Here is a 16,596-nt window from a genome sequence, read left to right as displayed (position 1 = left end):
AAGCTGGGACGAAGTGAGAGAGTGGCATGGACATATATACACTACGAAACGTAGGGTGGATAGCTAGTGGGAAGCAGCCGCATGGCACAGGGAGATCAGCTAGGTGGTTTGTGACCACCTAGAGGGGTGGGATAGGGAGGGTGGGAGGGAGGGAGACGCAAGAGGGAAGAGATATGGGAACATATGTATATGTATAACTGATTCACTTTGTTGTAAAGCAGAAACTAACACACCATTGTAAAGCAATTATACTCCAATAAAGATGTTAAAAAAAAAAGAAGTAACGAGAAGCTGACCCAGGATGACTCCCAGCAGGAGTGCAGAGGATTTTAGAGATACTATAGGGGTAGAAGCTATGAAATTCGACAAACCTACACACAGGAGCAAGGGGAAAGGATTATTATTCTGAAAGTTCAAACAGAAATGACTTAAAAATGGCAGTATAGTTTACTGACTTGAAGTTAGCTGAAGCCACGTTCTGTTTTGGGAAGGGTGAATGTGAGAGGAAGCTGAGTTTGTTTCACAAATACTGAGTTTAAAGTCCCAGAAAAACACGGAGATAAAAATGTCAATCACGTAGCTGGAAATACAAGTTTACAAAACACAAGGAAAGGTATGGTTTGAGTTTAAAAACATTGTTGATCATTCCCTAAAGTGACAGTTAAAGCTGAGTAGAAGAGATCCCAGAAGGAAGAGACATATATGTGTATATGATCCAACATAAAAAGAATCAAATGTCATGAAAACAAAATAGAAAAGAAAAACTGAAGAACTGTTTCAGATTAAAGGAGACTGAAGATGCGTGATAACTAAAAGCAGAGCATAATTCTGGACGGGATGCTGTGCCAGAAAAAAAATTGTTATAAAAAGATATCATTCGGACAACTGACAAAAATGGATAAAAGTATTATTATCAATGTTCTGAATTTGATAAGTATACTGTGGTTATATAAGAGAATATTCTTATTCCTAGAAAATAAACCTTGAAGAGGCAAAAGTATATGATGCATTCAGTCTACTAAACTATTCAGAAAAAAAATAATGTGTGGGGTGAGGGGAGAGAAAGAGAGAGAGAGAATAAAAATGATAAAACAAATGTAGCAAAATGTTAAAAAGGGGTGAATTTAGATAAAAGAGATAAAGGAGTTCTTTGCATCATTCTCGTAGCTTTTGTGCACACATGAAATTTGAAATAAGTAAAAAAAGAATAAGGACCAAGATAGAATGCTGGAGCACAGCTTTGATTTTATAAGATCAACAGTGAATTGATCTCCTGAGAGTGACGGCCATTGAGTTATTCAGGATTGAGGAGAGAAGAGGTTTAAGTCGGTAGGTATGAAAACAGCCTTCTCTACATCAATTGTTCCACCTAAACAACAAAATATGCTGATAACTCTAGTCTATTACTGTATAAAGATGTTCTGTCCCATGGACTTTCAGGTTAACAATATTGGCATCCATCATTAATTCTCCTGATATAGAGTAAATATCCTCTTTGGCCACAGAAGACACCAGTCCTTCTTTGAGAAAAAAAGACTGACAGAAAACAATACCTAATTGCTTTGTGTATGTGTGTATTTTGACTCACTGCACAAAAATATTCAAGATACATTCTTTTGCAAAAAATTTATTTTCCAAGTTTCATGAGGTTCTTCTTTCCCATCTGGAAAATAATGGGAATATTAGAGACTTTCGTTTATAATATGTTTGAGAACATGAATGCAGAATGGTTCAATTATAAATACAACACACATCTCTGAATTTATTCATAATTAAATAAGAAGTATGTGGCAAAAAAAAAAAAGATACATTCTTTTGAAGTGGAGGAGAATAGGTGTATCACTTCAGAACCAGTAGTACCATTTAAGCCCAATTATAAGCAACAAATTATCCATGAATGGTTAAAGGACTCCCTGGGCCATTGTTTCTGGTGGGGCAAGGAATGTCATATCAGACCAATACCTAATAAAGAAAAAGGAAGATAGATGAGAGGTGGATAAAACAAAATCCGTACGTTGTGATCCGAATATGGGTGTTTCTTATAGGTTCCTTTCAAAGGCTTGTGTCTAGACTGAGAAGGAACAGATATTTTTCACCTCAGCAATAAATTTCTTAATGCTTTCATGTACACTACATTATGTACTACTATTTCCAAAGCCTTTACTAGGAAAGAAATAGAGTCAACTGTGGTAACTTAGGACGTAATGAGACCAGCTTGAGATATCCTATATAAGTGGACAAATATATGTCAGATGGAACAGCAGCTTAAAGGCCAAGAGAGGGGCTTCCCTGGTGGCGCAGTGGTTGAGAATCTGCCTGCTGATGCAGGGGACACGGGTTCGTGCCCCGGTCTGGGAAGATCCCACATGCCGCAGAGCGGCTGGGCCCGTGAGTTACGGCCGCTGAGCCTGTGCGTCAGGAGCCTGTGCTCCGCAACGGGAGAGTCCACAAGAGTGAGAGGCCCGCGTACCACACACACACACACAAAAGCCAAGAGAAATTTGAGAACATGGGGCTAGACTATTTCAATATAAATGAAACAAACCAATAGCAAAATAGAACATTTTAAAGAATAAGAGAAATCAAGTAACAAAAGATAATTTTATAAACTCTGAAAAATCATTAGAGTAGCTTATAATTAGAGTATTTTGCAAATTTTCAAAGAAAAAATCAAATACTAAAAATTATTTAAGAAGCACGAATTTATTGTATATTTTTTCTTTCATAAAGAGGTATGTCAAAAGAGTAACTTAATATAGGACTGAGAATCAAGAATTTCTGCATTCAAATAACAATTATGATGTGAATTACTTTATGTAACCATGAAAACTAAGAATAATATGAATAAAATTATCACAGAATTTATTAAGTAAACAAAGTTTAAGTACAGTACTATAGCTTTTATTTCAAATCTCAACATCCTTTATCCCATTAAGTTTATATTGAAAATGACACATTTACTTGCCTGCTGAAGAAGCAAGACAAGATTAAAAAACCGGATAAACAAAGATAAAACAGTATAAGAATATGACAAAAGGTAGAATAAAAGCATGTCAAAACTGTTCTACTCTTGGGGATAAAGCACTGAATGGAAATTTAGGACAGCTGGCTGCTATGTCAAGCTTTAAACTAGCCCAGTATAACATAAAACTCAATCTACTCACTAGATCTATTTCCCCTTACTTTTGTCTTCTAAGAGAAAAAATGAGGACAAAATTCTACTATTACCAGAGAAGCTGTAGGGATTGAAAGCATAATTTAAGTAATTATGAAAGCATAATTTAAGTAATATTCATTTAAAAATACTTACAAATGGAAAAATCTATTCCAAATACATCAAACCATAGTTTTTAAAAAAATTAAAACAACTATAACTGAAAGAAAAAGCTATTAAAATTAATTCTGGATTACAAGCTAACATTTTAGATTCAAACATAGGTCTCTTCTGTAGGATCCCACAGACGTAACAGTGTATTCAAATTTATTCTAGTCACACTGATTGAGTTTAAAAATTTCCCCTTTGTGGCAGAAAAAATCCTCAGAGTGCTTACAGAGACTCAAAGCAACAGAACAAGAGGTAATAACTGTTCCTGTTCATGAAAGCTGGGTATTTGTTACTTACTATTAAATGAATTGTTGGACTTGAATTGGGACATACACAGGTCTTTTATATGCCTGAGAAAAGTCCATTTTTTTGTAGAAAATTAAAGTCCTTAAGCAAAAAGCCTTTCTCATTCATGTTTGAAAGCGGCATACTACTTCCTTACATTTCTCTTTATAATAACACAGGTTGTTTGATCATTAAGTGAAGCATTTGATAAAGTAAAACTTCCAACAAAATGAAAAAGTTGAGATTAGTTATACCTGACTGGAAAATTGTGTATAGACATGTCTTGGACTTTACTTAAGCATGATTCACAGAAATCACAATGCATGTGAAGATTGAAACACATCTGATTATTCTGATTTTGACACAAAGGAAACCAGAATCACACACTTGAGTATTAAAAACTCAACCTCTGAAAAATAAAATAATATTTTTCCTTGGGTTTCAGTATATATAAAAAATATACATGATATGCCCAAAATATCCTTAGGCAATCTATACTAAAAAAAATTCAGTGGAGGGACTTCCCTGGTGGTCCAGTGGCTAGGACTCTGCACTCCCAATGCCGTGGGCCTGGGTTCGATCCCTGGTTGGGGAACTAGATCCCACATGCTGCAACTAAAGATTCCGCGTGCTGCAACTAAAAGATCCCACATGCCGCAACTAAGACCCGATGCAGCTGAATAAATAAATAAATATTTTTTAAAAAATCCAGTGGATATTTAAAAAATATATAGTGTCTTTTTCAAATAATAGTCCTAGATACTGGGTTTTTATTTTGAAACAAACAAAAAACAGGAAAAGTGAACTGCAGAGATTTAAAAACTACACTCAAAAACAGCGTGGGTTCACCATTCCCTTTACATGGTAACTTAACCAGTGTATCAACACTTTTTGAGCTGTTGTTACAGATAATTTCAGGATCAAAAGGGACTTTAGACTCATCAAGCTACCCACTTGATACTTTGATCCTTACAAACACAATCCTACTGAATGTCTGGCCAGCTGATGCCTGCACACTTCTAATGATGAAGTATATACTTGATGCCAAGGCATTTTGAAAATCCCTATTAGAAAGTTTATCTTTACCCTTTTTTGTAATGTTTACTCAGTGGTCCCAATTCTACTACTTTAGGCCTGACCACGTGAGAAAGTACACTTCAAATATCTGTAGACAGTTATAATCTGAGGCTGTAGGACATTTTCTAATCTTTGAATATGTTTGGTCATTTTCCTTTTAAGACCTTTGGTTTACAGCTTGGGTGCCCAGACCCAGCATGATTCTATAAATAAGATAATCACCAATCACATTCTAGATATAACTTCTATTACTGTAGAATAGTATCTCCATACTAAAATCTTCCAAGCCTATACAGACATACCTCCTTTTATTGTGCTTTTGCTTTATTGAACTTCGCACATGCTGCATTTTTTACAAACTGAAGGTTTGTGGCATCAAGCAAGTCTATCAGTGCCATTTTCCCAACATTTGCTCACTTAGAATCTGTGTCATATTTTGGCAATTCTCACAATATTTCAAACTTCATTATTATTATATTTATTATGGTGATCTGGGATCAGTGATTTTTGATGTTACTAATGTAATTGTTTTGGGGTGCCATGAACCATGTCTATATAAGATAGCAAACTATTTATAATGTTCTCTGAACTATCTTCCTGTTATCAGTTTAGTATTACTTTCATCCCTCATTCTTCTGGGGTAATTGTTCTAAAACTGAGAACTCTGATCATGTCATTCAACAGAATGGCATCCAGACTGCATAGCTTAGCATTTAAGGTCATTCACAGATTCCCTGCCTATCTTCCCAGGCTCTCTCCCTCTCCTTGGGCCTCTCTATTCCCTGAGACACAACAATACTGAAATCAGGCCAATCGGTACCCCTACAATGGCCTCCAAAGTGTTTAAGTGAAAGGAAGTGTCACACATTTCTCATTTTAAATCAAAAGCTAGAAATGATTAAGCTTAGTGAGGAAGGCATGTTGAAAGTTAATATAGGCTGAAAGCTAGGCCTCTTGTGCTTAACAGTTAGCCAAGTTGTGGATGCAAAGGAAAAGTGCTACTCCAGTGAACACAGGAATGAAGAAAGCAAAACAGCCTTACTGCTGATATGAAGCAAGTTTTAGTGGTCTGGATAGAAGACCAAACCAGCCACAACGTTCCCTGAAGCCAAGCCTAATCCAGAGAAAGGCCCTAAGTGTCTTCAATTTTTTGAAAGCTAAGAGAGGTAAGGAAGCTGCAGAAGAAAAGTTTGAACCTTGAAGAGGCTGGTTCATGGGATCATGAAATTTAAGGAAAGAAGTCATCTCCATAACATAAAACTTAAACACAAGGTGAAGCAGCAAGTGATGATGCAGAAGCTGTAGCAAGTTATCCACAAGATCTAGCTAAGATCATTAATGAAGATGCCTACAATAAACAAGTTATCAATGTAGATGGAACAGCCTTCTATTGGAAGAAGATGCCATCTAGGACTTTCATAGCTAGAGAGGAGAAGTCAATGCCTGGTTTCAAATCTTCAAAGGACAGTCTGACTTTCTTGTTAGGGGTTAATGAAGCTGGTGACTTTGTTGATGCCAATGTTCGTTTACCATTCTGAAAATCCTAGGGCCCTGAGAATTGTACTAAATCTACTCTACTTGTGTTCTATAAGTGGAACAACAAAGCCTGGATGACTGCACATCTGTTTACAACATGGTTTTACTGAATACTTTAAGCCCACTGTTGAGACCTACTGCTCAAAAAACAAAAAAGATTCCTTTCAAAATATTACTGCTCAATGACAATGTGTTTAGTTAACCAACAGCTCTGAGGATAGATGTACAATGAGATGAATGTTGTTCTCATGCCTGCTAACACATTGATTCTGCAGCCCATGGATCAAGGAGTAATTTCGACTTTCAAGTCTTATTATTTAAGAAATATCTTTAATTTTTTCATATGAACCATAGATTTGATACGTCTGGTTAAAAAAAATCCTGCTGTAAGATGAATAATGTTTGAGGGTCTACTGTATAACACGGTGACTACAGTTGATAACACTGTAGCGTATAATTGAAATTTGTTATGAGAGTCCTTAAATCCATAAATGTTCCCCCCCACACACACAAAAAGGTAAATATGTGAGGTGGTGGATGTGTCAATTAACTCCATGAGGGGAGAACCCTTTCACAATGTATGTGTATATCAGATCATCACACTGTACACTTTCAATACCTTACAATTTAATTTGTCAATTACACCTCAATAAAGCTGGGGAAAAAAAACCCTATGAAGATTCGAGAAGCCACCACATCAGTAAGAAGTTTAAGTATCCACTGGTCAGAGGACTGTCAGGGCTTCCCCTCCAAAATAAAGGATAAATGATTGCATCTTGCTTATCCCTCCACCAAGAAAGAAGGTCAATAATGCCTGGTTCCAGTAATGGGTACCCGAGACACATTCCTATCTTTTACAACCTATGTTGCACAGTGGGTAATAAGAATATTCCTGGGTGCTTCCCTGGTGGCGCAGTGGTTGAGAGTCCACCTGCCGATGCAGGGGACACGGGTTCGTGCCCCAGCCGATGCAGGGGACACGGGTTCGTGCCCCGGTCTGGGAGGATCCCACATGCCGCGGAGCAGCTGGGCCCGTGAGCCATGGCCGCTGAGCCTGCGCGTCCGGAGCCTGTGCTCCGCAACAGGAGAGGCCACAACAGTGAGAGGCCGGAAAAAAATAAATAAATAAATAAAAGAATATTCCTGGAAGCCACTGATACTCAGAAATGGCTAGCAATAATTTAACTGTAAACAGAAGTGACTGCAAACCACTTAATCCAAATGCATCCCTAACTCACTTACCCTTTCCAGGATCCCAAAAGGCCTGTGCTACTCCCATACCACCCAACACAACAGAAAGTTAGAGTGTAGATTAAGCAGAAAAAAATCTTGCCGGTATTTTTATTTGGATGCCATTAAATGTACAGTTAACTTAATAGTGAGCAAGATAAAATAAAATTAGTTCTCCATCTACACCATACCCCCAAATGAACTCTGGACGGATGAAAGGTATTAACATGAAAAATATAACTATAAAAATTCACGTGGAAGAGTAAACGTACAAGAGTAGGCACAAGCATAGCCACAGCAATTCTGCAAAAGAATCTTAGCGTCAGCTGGTCAAGTTTCACTAAAAGTCTTTTGAAATTACTGACATGAATTGTAATAAGTTTATAGATTAATTAAGGAAAAATTAAATTGTGGGGATATCTAGAATCCTAGTTTTGTGAAATCATCTAGCAACATTATAACCCTAAGCATGCGGGTTTTCCCCTTTACTTTAATATTATAGCTCAACAAACAGATAAGTACATTTGGCTGTTTTAGGTATTTTATTAAAGTCCAAGCTTATTTTGAGTTTTAGATTCCAGACATTATTCTCATTTTTTCAATAAATCCTTGGTCCTATAGTATGCTTTAAAGTTCTGAGCACTAACACTATTTGCTGCTCATAGGTTATTTCTAGTGTGTCTAGAAACATTTTCTTTTTTTTCCTTCTTTGTCCTGATTTTAAAACTGTCCTAATTTTTTAAGGTTGGATGAAAATTAGGCTCCAAATAAGCAAAGTTTTAATATCACCTCAAGGAATTAAGAGCAAAAATTCCATTAGTTAAAGCAGAATTAACTCAGCAAATTTTTCTATAATACCAATAATTTCTGTAGAACTACTATGTGCAAGACACTGTTCTAACGCGCTTTACAAACATTAAATGACTGAATTCTCCGTAATTCAGAAGATATTAAAGTATCGCATGGCTTTCAGGATAAATGCCCAGTTGCTAGTGTATGAACAAGTAGGATAAGAAGGATTTTAGATTCAGAGTGTAGGACATTACAGAGCTTAGTATAAGCAGCCAATTTTAAGGTCACATTTACTATTCTTCTCTCTCCAAACTCACAACCACATACCAAGTTAGCAAGTTATGAAATTTTGCGTGAATATAAGTTCTGGTTTACTTATGCCTTCTTTTAAAGCTTGTTAATTGGTCCATAAATATTATTCTAGGGCCATTACTAAATATATCACATTCAAAAACAACAACAAAGAGCTAAGTAAATCTTTAGTGGACATGATAATAGATTTATAAACAGAAGGATTATACATAATAAAAGATAATTTTAAGATAGGTTGCAACAGCACGCTAATAAAAGCAGCTGGTTTATAAATGTTTAATTTTATATTAAGATCTTTAGAATTAGACATACTTTCACATTATAGAAAAGATTTCTTCATTATTACATTTATTAGAATTTCTCCATGAGTCAAGTTTATAAGGTTGATGTGAATTCAGAAGTAAAACAATTTGGACCATTCTAAAAGATTTTGACATTCTAGAGGATTAGCAATAGTTTAATTATGCGAAAACTTGCTTGAATTTTTAGTTCCATGTATTGCTTAAGCCAAATTAATCTGTAATCTTCATTTAACAATTAAAAGACCCACTGAGATTATCTTCAAAGGTTATTTTCAAAGTTTACCAGTATGTGAAAGGTACATGAAAACTTTTCTGTACTATTTTAGCAACTTTTCTGTCTGAAAGTATTTCAAAATAAAAAGTTAAAAACAAAAAAGGCAACCACTCTGTTTACTCTTCATGTAGTTGAACCACTAAAGTACACTGTTTGATGAAGTAACGATATTTACTTTAATACTCGTCAGTGATTTTCCTTTTAACTAGGTTATTAAATATATTTTCTATTGATAAATTAAAGACAAATTATTCTCTCTCTTCCCCTCCCTCCAACAGACATGAACCAGAAAATATAGGTTTTTGAAAAATAAACTGGGGAGTATACAATGGTACAATCACCTTGGAGTTGTCTCGCAGGTTCTTTTAAAGTAAAACATTCATCTACTCGATGATTAGCAGTTCCACTCCTAGGTATTTATCCAAGAGAAACAGAAACTTACACCCACAAAAAGACTTGTATAAAAATGTTCATAGCAGCTTTATTCATGATGGCGCCAAACTGAAAACAAACTAAACGTCCATTGACAAGTGAATGAATAAACAAACTGTGGTATATTTATGCCCAGCAACAGTAAGAAATGAACTTCTGATACAACACAAAATGGATGAAAACATATAATGTTGAGTGAAAGAGGCTAGACACAAAAGGGTACATACCGTACAATTCCATTTATTTTCAGTCCATGAAGAACAAAACTAAGCTATGGTGAGAGAAATCACAAAGTGTTTGCCTCTTGATGGGTGGTAGTTGAGACTGACCAAAGGGGTATAAGGAAACTCTTCTCTATCTTGTTTCAATATATGCAATTATTACTTATGTAAATTATTACATGTAAATTACACTTCAACTGAAATGAAAATTAAACTTCTATTAAAAAATATATTCTAAAAGAGTAACAGGAACAAAAATCGAAGAGTTTTAACATTTCTATTTTCAGGATGCTTACCTGTCTAAGAGTTGATCATGTTTTTCTAGAGCATTCTTTTCAGCCATCACTGCTCGGTCCTTTTCAGCCACAGCATTATCCCTTGCTTCTCGGAGGTTTCTAAAGTGTAAATGTACACTTCAGTTATTCCGACTACCAAGTATCCACCTTTTAAAGACTCATAAATGGGCTTGCTTGGAATTGGACTAACTGATAATCTCAGGGACACCCTAAGGGTTGGTGTCCCACAGTGTATATTACACAAATGTGCCTGGCTTGGTGAGTTTCTCTAGCAGCACACAGCAGTGTAGGTACAAACATGGTCTACTCTCTAAATGTCATACTACCTTTCCTCCACAATTCTTCTCCACTAGGGTCGAAGGTAGGGTAATCAGTCTGTATTTATAGCAACTCATTTAATCCTCACCACAATCTAATGAGGTAGGTATAATTACCAACATATTACCCACAAGAGAGCTGAGGTTTTGAGAAGTTAATAAATACAATATAAAATGTTATAATGAGGGATATAGAGATCACAGGAATCCAAATGGAAATGAAGTTTGGGACACAAGCAGGAGAACAACTATACTGATAGACCCTGGGTCTCACATGGAGAGGAAGGAAAGAGAAGGGAACACAGAAGGACTGAGATTAGGAGAAAGTAAGGGACAAAGGACTTGAAGTCCTGATAAGATAACTAACAGATTAAGTGGCAGTGGTTGTACAGGCAAGATGGAAAACTAGAGATTGCTGTTGGAAACCAATGATTCAGAGGTAGAGTAGTGTCTTCAGTCCTGGAATTTTAGTTCATAAGATGCAGGGTGTGACATTAGAGTAGCTAAATGAAAGAGCTGAGATGAAGGTCAATACTCATGCAGGGCGCAAGGAAGTATGAGGTCAGACTATGAGTCATCCACTTACAGTGCTGATGACAGCAGAAACTGAAATAGACAGAACAATACATTGAGTGACAGTTGAGGGGAATGTCCAAAAGGTGGAAGGTAACAATAGTGAGTAGTTAGGAGTGATACAGACAGATATGGGCCCTCAAAGATCAAATCCTGTTTGTTTTTTAATCAAAGTGGAAGTCTGCATCAAGAAAAATACCAACAGTAACTCTTCTTTCAGAGAGTCACTTAATTTTTTTTGAAAATCCTCTTCTCTAACAGAGTTATAACATAAATAAATTTGGAGTATAACGTAAATGACTGTGCTCACTTAATCCCTACAAATCCTTGATGTTATACTTTCTAGGCTGCTTTACAGCTGAATAAACTGAAGTTTAGAGGGCTTAAGTCCCTAGGCTCAAATCACACGGCCTAAGTGTTAAAGCCATAATTTGAGCCCAGCTATGTCTTGCTCCAATGTGAGTGTTTTTTACATCATATCAACCTATCTCCCATAAAGAACTGGATTGGGTATTCGAATTTGGTTTTTATTACTGATGGAGAATGTCAGTGGGGAGCCACGAAAACCCACACAGTTTGAGTAAATCTATCCAATAACTATTAGGTAGCAATATTTAGTGGTCATACTCGCTGTGCCAGTGCTCAAAGTCATCTTTTGTACGGTGATGCTAACAACAATTTTAAAACTTAGAATACGTCAGCCAATAGAGATTCATCAGTAAACTACCTTATGAGCCAGAAATAAAATAATTAAAAAAAACTGGAGTACAGATAACTCTTATTAAAAAGAAAATAACTTGTACACTACTATCTAAGTGCACATACATTTTAAAGTAGATATCACAAAATAGCAAGTCATTATTTTCGATATCATCCTGACTGCAAAGACCTTCAGAAATATTCTACTATTATCAAATTAACTGACACATGAAATTTTTAATTTTATAGATAGAATGAAATTCTCAAAGTATGTTAAACATTTATATATTTTTCATCCCTAGAGGATCTATATATTTTAGTCAGTAAACCATCCAAAATTGGTCACAACTTTCATTTCTCAAATACTATCGCCTTATTATTCTATAAGTTGTTTCAGTTGCAAAATTCCAAGTAGATACATTTACAGTACTAATTCATCATGAATGCTCAGTTGGCAGATGGCAAAGCTTCAGTCCCTAACTATATAGATTTTCTTTACTGCAAAAATGGGCAACAGAAATAAAAGCAAATATGGTAATCAGACTTACCATGGTGATCATTTTGAAATGTATAGAACTATGGAATCACTATGCTGTGGAACAGGAACTAACATAGTATTGTAGGTCATTATACCTCAGAAACAAACAAACAAACTCAGAAAAAAAGATCAGATTTGTGGTTACCAGAGGTGGGGATGGGGGGAGGGGGAATTGGATGAAGGGGGTCAAAAGGTACACACTTCCAGTTATAAGGTAAATAAGTACTAGGGATGTCACACACAACATGATCAAAACAATGAACACTGTTGTACATTACATATGAAAGGTGTTAGAGAGTGAAAGTTCTTAAAAGTTCTCATTGTGAGGCAAAAATTTTTTTTTCTATTTCTTTAATTTTGTATCTCTGTGAGATGATGGATATTCGCTAAACTTCTTGTGGTTCATCACTTCATGATGTATGTCAGTCAAATCATTATGCTGTACGCCGGAAACTATACAGTGCTGTGTGTCAGTTGTATTTCAAAACCGGAAGAGAAAGAAAGAAAAGAAAGAAAGGAAGGATGGAAGGAAGGGGGAAAGGAGGAAAGAAAGGAAGAAAGAAGAAAAAGAAAAAGGAAGGAGGGAGGGAGGGAGGGAAGAAAGAAAGGAAGAAACAGAGAAAGAAATAAAACCCCGAATAAACAAACATTAGGGCTTATGAAAGGAGGTATCATTAGAAGCTACCAGGGCAGGGCTTCCCTGGTGGAGCAGTGGTTGAGAGTCCGCCTGCCGATGCAAGGGACACGGGTTCGTGCCCCGGTCCGGGAAGATCCTGCATGCCGTGGAGCGGCTAGGCCCGTGAGCCACGGCCGCTGAGCCTGCGCGTCCGGAGCCTGTGCTCCTCAACGGGAGAGGCCACAACAGTGAGAGGCCCGCTTACCGCAAAAAAAAAAAAAGAAGATACCACGGCATTCACCATGCTACAATCTATACCATCCGTTTAACTATAATTAGTGCTATATTTAGGCATGAACAAAATTCTATGGCCACAAAGAAGAGGAGTTGATTATTTTTAACTGGAGGAACAGATGAGTGAATAACGGGAAGACATGTAAGTTGGGCCTTGAAGGACCAATAAATAAAGGTAATTCAAAGAGAAAAACTGAAACGAATGGGAGAAAGTGCTAGAAGCTGAAGTTTCTACCAGTAGATCCTCTCATAGGTGTTTGCTGATAAGATTTCCATGTAAACTGTTCTTTTTTTTTTATAAATGTATTTATTTGTTCATTTATTTTTGGCTGCGTTGGGTCTTCGTTGAGGTGCGCGGGCTTCTCATTGCAGTGGCTTCTCTTGTTGAGGAGCACAGGCTCTAGGCACGTGGGCTTCAGTAGCTGTGGCACACGGGCTCTAGAGCTCAGGCTCAGTAGTTGTGGTGCACGGGCTTAGCTGCTCTGCAGCATGTGGGATCTTCCTGGACCAGGGCTCGAACCCGTGTGCCCTGCGCTGGCAGGAGGATTCTTAGCCACTGCGCCACTGAGGAAGTCCCTGTAAACTGTTCTTATCAGGTACCACGCCTTCCACATCCTGTCACAACCTGCATACTTCAATAAGAAGCAGCACAATTCCTTCTAACATAAAGATTAGAAATACTTCCTTTAATATTATGAATTGACTTTTAATGTTTCAAATTAAGTCTGAGAAAGAGAAACTGAGAGATTCTTCCACTGACAATAACAGTAATAGCAAACACAGAGTGCTCACCCTGTGCTAGGAACTTTGCTAGGCAGTGTACATATAATAACTCATTTAATCTTCATGACAACCGCACAAAGTGTAGGTTGTATCATTATCTCCATTTTACGAAGAAGACTGAAACACAGAGAAGTTAAGTATTTGCCCTACAACAGTCACGTGGCAAGTAAGCTATGGAGCCCAAATTTGAACCAAAACCATATGGTGCTAGAGTCTATGCTCTCCATCATACTAGGCTGCCTCTCTGTTTTTTTTTTTTTTTTTTTTTTGGTGGTATGCGGGCCTCCCTCTGTTGTGGCCTCTCCCGTTGCGGAGCACAGGCTCCGGACACGCAGGCTCAGCGGCCATGGCTCACGGGCCCAGCCGCTCCGCGGCATGTGGGATCCTCCCAGAGCGGGGCGCGAACCCGGTTCCCCTGCATCGGCAGGCGGACACGCAACCACTGCGCCACCAGGGAAGCCCTAGGCTGCCTCTCTGAAGAGTCCCCTTGTTTCACAGAAATCTTCTCCTTGGGAAATTCTGTCGTTATGAGATTTACATTACATGATAATCTCCTAACACAAATAGATGTTAAATCAAAAACAATTCTTGGAAGAACTGTGAATATATTATACACTTGTTTTTATGGCCCATGCTCTTTCAAACTCAGACTGGTTTGATAAAACACCAGATGGACTGATTCCTGTCACAGATAAAAGCATAACTGCCATATAACTAATAAACTATCCATTTAAAAATGTTAAATGCATTAGAAAATGTAACAGAAATACAATTACAGAACAAATAGCAGGAATTCAAATGTTCTTCAAAAGACAAACTTGAAAAATTGACAGCATGAACAAGCTAATGGAGCTAAAGTTTTAAAAGTCCAAACTGAGTATATAATCAAATGTAATCATAACAGAGAAAGATGCTGGGAGTTGGCCAACATTATAACAAATGTTTTAAAATATAAAAATTCAAATATCTAATCCCTAGAAATGCTTTTTAGAAAGCTAATGTTTGATTCCCAAAATTTTTTTCATAATTCTTTCATGTTGTTTCTTACTAACTCCATCTCCATAACACACATTTAACTCTCCCCATCCATCCTATATTTGTGTGTGGGAGGTGGATTGAGAGGAAAGATGGCAGAAAAAGGAAAAGAAACCTTATCAATCCTTCGTAAAATGCAAAAGAAAAGTGAGTTTCCTAGTATTATCATGAGTGTCCAAATAATGTATTTTTTAACTTAGGCACTTCTTAGAGTGAAAGGGGTGCTATTAATAATTATGCTACAGAAATAGGCATAAACCAGCACTTCTGTGGAAAAACAACTGGGAGCTATCACTTAAATTATCACATTCAAACAAGAAACTTAAAGAGTTAAGTTCTTGACTATTTCTCCAATAAAAGGATTTTACTGAAAACCCCAGTACAAAACATACAATATCATCAGACTTCTGGACAGGAAGGAATATATTTTCTTACTACTAGAAGACCAATTTCATGGTACCAATAGGTCAAATCAAAATACATCCTTCAAAAGTGGAAGGAAAATGTGAGAAAAATGAGAAAAATTTCAGAAACCCTTAAAATTCTACCAGGAACAAATCAGAATTTGGCAATGCCAAGAGCATGTGTTAGCCTGAATAAACATCACAAATGCCTCAGAACCTGAAATTTACTAAGGATAAGCAGTGAAAGAAACAGGGTTGACAGCAGAGCTTAGCAAGCACAACTAGGCAACCCATTCTCCTCTTTCTGCCTCCATGTAAAACTATTTTTGTTCAATAAAAGTGAACATATTTTTTCCAGTTGGAACAAAAAGGGACTGAAACAGGCTGTTTATATGACAAACTTATTTATAGGAAAAGCATCTGAATTAATCTCTTCTACCTTCAGATTCTTCTTCCTGGACAAAACATAAAACTGCCCATTTGCATTTGATTTTAAGATGGCATGACATAAGCCCAGGACCAGATGGCTTCACAGGCGAATTCTACCAAACACTTAGAGAAGAGCTAACACCTGTCCTTCTCAAACTCTTCCAAAATATAGCAGAGGGAGGAACACTCCCAAACTCATTCTACGAGGCCACCATCACCCTGATACCAAAATCAGACAAAGATGTCACAAAGAAAGAAAACTACAGACCAACATCACTGATGAACAAAGATGCAAAAATCCTCAACAAAATACTAGCAAACAGAATTCAACAACACATTAAAAGGATCATACACCACGATCAAGTGGGGTTTATCCCAGTAATGCAAGGATTCTTCAATATATGCAAATCAATGAATGTGATACACCATATTAACAAATTGAAGGAGAAAAACCATATGATCATCTCAATCGATGCAGAGAAAGCTTTCGACAAAATTCAACACCCATTTATGATAAAAACCCTGCAGAGAGTAGGCAAAGAGGGAACTTTCCTCAACATAATAAAGGCTATATATGACAAACCCACAGCCAACATCATCCTCAATGGAAAAACTGAAACCATTTCCACTAAGATCAGGAACAAGACAGGTTGCTCACTCTCACCACTATTATTCAACATAGTTTTGGAAGTTTTAGCCACAGCAGTCAGAGAAGAAAAAGAAATAAAAGGAATCCAAATCAGAAAAGAAGAAGTAAAGCTGTCACTGTTTGCAGATGACATGATACTATACATAGAGAATCCTAAAGATGCCACCAGAAAACTAC

The 16,596-nt window shown here is 36.9% G+C and overlaps 1 protein-coding gene across 5 annotated transcripts in view; it reads right to left on the bottom strand.

Moving 5' to 3' along the window:
• The window catches only part of PIBF1 (progesterone immunomodulatory binding factor 1), a 214,203-nt gene that overhangs the window by 127,254 nt on the left and 70,353 nt on the right, over nucleotides 1-16,596 (bottom strand). For all 5 annotated transcript variants that reach the window (XM_028497922.1, XM_028497921.2, XM_024123149.3 and 2 more), the window contains one exon: nucleotides 10,083-10,181. In XM_028497922.1, coding sequence (XP_028353723.1) covers nucleotides 10,083-10,181 — 99 coding nt within the window. The remainder of the gene's footprint in view (nucleotides 1-10,082; nucleotides 10,182-16,596) is intronic.

The sequence above is a fragment of the Physeter macrocephalus genome, chromosome 13 (assembly GCF_002837175.3).
Source record: "Physeter macrocephalus isolate SW-GA chromosome 13, ASM283717v5, whole genome shotgun sequence".
Taxonomy (NCBI): domain Eukaryota; kingdom Metazoa; phylum Chordata; class Mammalia; order Artiodactyla; family Physeteridae; genus Physeter; species Physeter macrocephalus.
This window is presented reverse-complemented; position numbering and strand designations above follow the sequence as displayed.